This window comes from Leuciscus leuciscus (genome assembly GCF_965113295.1).
Source record: "Leuciscus leuciscus genome assembly, chromosome: 1".
NCBI lineage: Eukaryota > Metazoa > Chordata > Actinopteri > Cypriniformes > Leuciscidae > Leuciscus > Leuciscus leuciscus.
Window position 1 is genome coordinate 44,367,373 of NC_138725.1, and position 3,510 is coordinate 44,370,882.

General features: G+C 39.1%; 1 protein-coding gene across 1 annotated transcript; it reads left to right on the forward strand.

Moving 5' to 3' along the window:
• Nucleotides 1–225: 225 nt before the first annotated feature.
• Nucleotides 226–1,646, forward strand: LOC309481910 (uncharacterized protein). Its single transcript, XM_082147013.1, has 4 exons — nt 226–540; nt 651–734; nt 831–905; nt 1,045–1,646. Exons 1-4 carry the CDS (start codon nt 468–470, stop codon nt 1,299–1,301), a joined length of 489 nt encoding a protein of 162 aa, XP_082003139.1. The 5' UTR covers nt 226–467; the 3' UTR covers nt 1,302–1,646.
• The last annotated feature ends 1,864 nt before the right edge of the window (nt 1,647–3,510 follow it).

Genomic DNA, 3,510 nt, shown 5'->3' on the forward strand with positions numbered 1-3,510 from the left:
CGGGGCTTGATCGGGGCTGACTCGGGGCCAACGGCCAGGATTTCTGGCCCGTCGAATACCTTGGGCCAGCTCGGGCTAGAGGCGTGGTCCAGGTAAAAGGCGGAGTTTATCGGTGTTAGGGAAAGTTATGGTCTGCGGCAACTCTGCAAGATGTACATTTCACTTTTTTATATCGTTATAATTAAACGCTGCTCGAAATGGAGAATCGCCTGTACTGGTTTGTCGAAGATACCAAAGCTCTTCTGAGCATTTGGGCAGAAGAAAGGGTACAACGTCAATTTGACGGCGTGTGCAGAAACGAGGACGTTATAAAATACATCGTTGCTGAACTTGCTAAGCTAAGCATTCAGCGAACATCGCTTCAAGTTCGGGAAAAAATAAAAAAGTTGCGGGCGCAGTACAAGGCGATTAAAACGCACAATGGACAAAACTGTGCCCAGAGAAGGAACTTTCCATGGTTCGACTTGATGGACGGTGTGCTGGGTCACCGTCCCTCTGTTAGTGGAGAGACAAGTCGGGACACTATGGCAGCCGCGAACGGTGAGTTAATACATGCTATCTTCTTAAAATCTAAGTTTTCTAACTTCCTAAGAAAACAAATAAAATATTGCATAAGTGGCTCATATGCGTGTTTATGTTTTGTGTGCTAGAATCGTCATCCCAGGGTGCTTTATTTGACTCAGAAGTGGAGCAGGGACCGTCTACTACACTTCCACTGCTAACGTCGACACCCGGTAAGCAAAAAATATACAAAATACACCACAGAAGTATTAAACATTTTGTTAGTTTCTTGTCAGTATGTAATTATTATAAATATATGTTTATTACAGAGAGACATGGCGGCCCTGAAGATCTAACCATAATAAGAGGAGGATCACATCACATTCCACAAAGGACTAGACCAGGTATTTTTGCGTTTAATGTACCTGCTAAATATATGTAACAAACTTTACAGTTTGGTATACTGTATGTGCTATACCACAATCTATAATCTATCAGAAGACATCCCAAATATCCTGCTTATTTTTGTGTCTGCTTTTACAGAGAGTCGCAAACGCAAAGCTGCAAATTTGGCATCAAGTGAGTTTTTGCAGTGTATGCGGGACATAACACAGCAACAGATGGAAGAAGAGCGGGAGCTGAGAAGAGAAGAAATGAAGAAAGAAATGATGATGAGACGAGAGGAATTGGACTATGATGCACAACTCAGACGGGAGGAGATGTCACAAAGACAGAAAGAATCTGAGTCTTTTGCATCAGTCTTCAGTAATTTGACCGCAGCCCTTCTCCAGCGGAAGTAGATGGACAAAACATCTATCTTTCTGTTTGCCTTAATGCCTTAAAAGTTTTTTTGTGTAAATAGTAGGCGGCTACTTAAAATCACCTGCCGTTTCGTTTGTGTGCACATTTGTAATAGTACTTATCAAAAGCACCTGTTTTGTTTCATTTGTATGTGTATGTATGCACATTTGTATGCACATTTTATAAGCACCTTTGTATTTTTGCACTCTGATGTGAACTTAATATATAAATAAAGTAATAGCTGTGCTATTATAACTGAGGCAAATGGAAATCATGCTTATTAAGGGGCACATTATCAAAAGCAAAATACACATTATTATAGTAAAATATTATACACATATTATAAGGCATATATGTAAAATGAATGTTACTTAAATACATTATTTTTAGTAATTCATTGTTGGTTCATGTTAGTTCCCACTGCATATATGTTAGAAAAAAAAAAAAGATTTCTTATGAAAACCTATTGTAAAAGTTTCCTACATGATAATAAACTAAAATATAAAGACTTTGACTCAGATAAACCATTAAGGCAGGTATTGGTATAGACAACTATGCATACTGATGGGCACATTATTTAAACAGCTGTCTGATGGGCACCTTTTGTATTCTGTAATGCAAATACAATCCTAGTCAGTAGAATGATAATTAGGCTATAAGACATTTATTGGTATAGAATATATGCTTATTGATGGGCACATTATTTAAACGGCTGTCTGATGGGCACCTTTTGTATTCTGTAATACTGTAAACAGTGTAAGCAGTTTCACATTTAAAAGTACCATTAACAGAAGTGACCATATCTAAAAACATTTGAACAGACAAATACTTACAACTGCAATAAATACATAAAAACATACCTGTAGAGCTGAGTATTTTTGATTTTATTTAAAAATAGTGAGAAGATTGTTTAATTGTATGTTATTTAAAAAAAATATCGCAGTATTCACTCTGTATGTTTAAATGGCCTATTGCTTATTGATCAAATAATGTCTGATGTAACCATGTACCATTTAGGATAAAGAATTGTATTCAAGTCACAAAACAGGGTTACGCCAAATCTTCATTTCAAATATTTTATTTGTAACAAACACAATATAACAACAACTTACAATTATTGCTGCTGCATGAACAACTGTTGCAGAGCACTTCTTGCATCTGAACGCTCATCACCAACATTGCAAGGTGAACGTTCAGCATCTTTATCACGATCACACCACTCTGGTATAAATCTGTCCATGTACAATTCACACAAGTTGTGCAGTGTACAGCATGTCTCCACCATATCAACAACAACATTTACATTGCAGTCATTTCGCTTACTGAGACACTTCCACCTTCCTTTCAACCTCCCAAACGCATGTTCAACCACACAACGAGCTCGACTTGTTCGCATGTTGTAAAGTCATTGGCCCTCTGTAAGCCTGCCAGTATCAGGATATGCTTTTAGCAACCATTTCTGCAATGGGTAAGCAGAATCACCAAGAATGAAGTAGCCAACATCAGTTCCACATATGTTTTTTACTCTGCCAGAAAAACCATTACTGTTTGTGGCCCAAGCCCATAGGCGTGACTTTCTGAGGACACTAGCGTCGTGTTCTCTCCCTGGCTGTCCAACATTCAGGTCCCAGAACATCCCTTTGCCATCCACAGTTGCTTGTAAAATTATGGAGTGCCAACCTTTTCTGTTGTGGAAATCTGATTGATATTGTGGAGGTTTTAATATAAGGATGTGAGAACCATCAATAGCACCCACGCACTGTGGAATTCCAAACCTCTCTTCGAAGTAATCTGCCATCTCAGATAGTTTGTCCTGGTCTGGTGTTTTGATGAACTTGGGCCGAAGTATTGCAATCACAGCCTTACAAAAGTCATGCACACAGCGGCAAACAGAAGTCCGACTGACAGCAAACAGGTTGGCTACCGTCCTGTACTCTGTTGTTGATGCTAGTTTATACAATGCAATGGCTACCCGTTTCTCCAGAGGAATGCATAATCGATATGCTGTATCTTGTCGCTGTAGTGCAGGCTTCAGAGTTGTACAAATGTATGTGAATGTTTCTCGGGAAACTCTGAAGTCGCCCAGCCACTGCTCATCTTTAAATCTTTGAGCAGTGTTATCCCACCAGTCACTTGTTCGCTGATAGGCCCACACCTCAGCGGTCCACATTATATTGGTGTAGTAGTGATGCATCATCTGGAAAATAA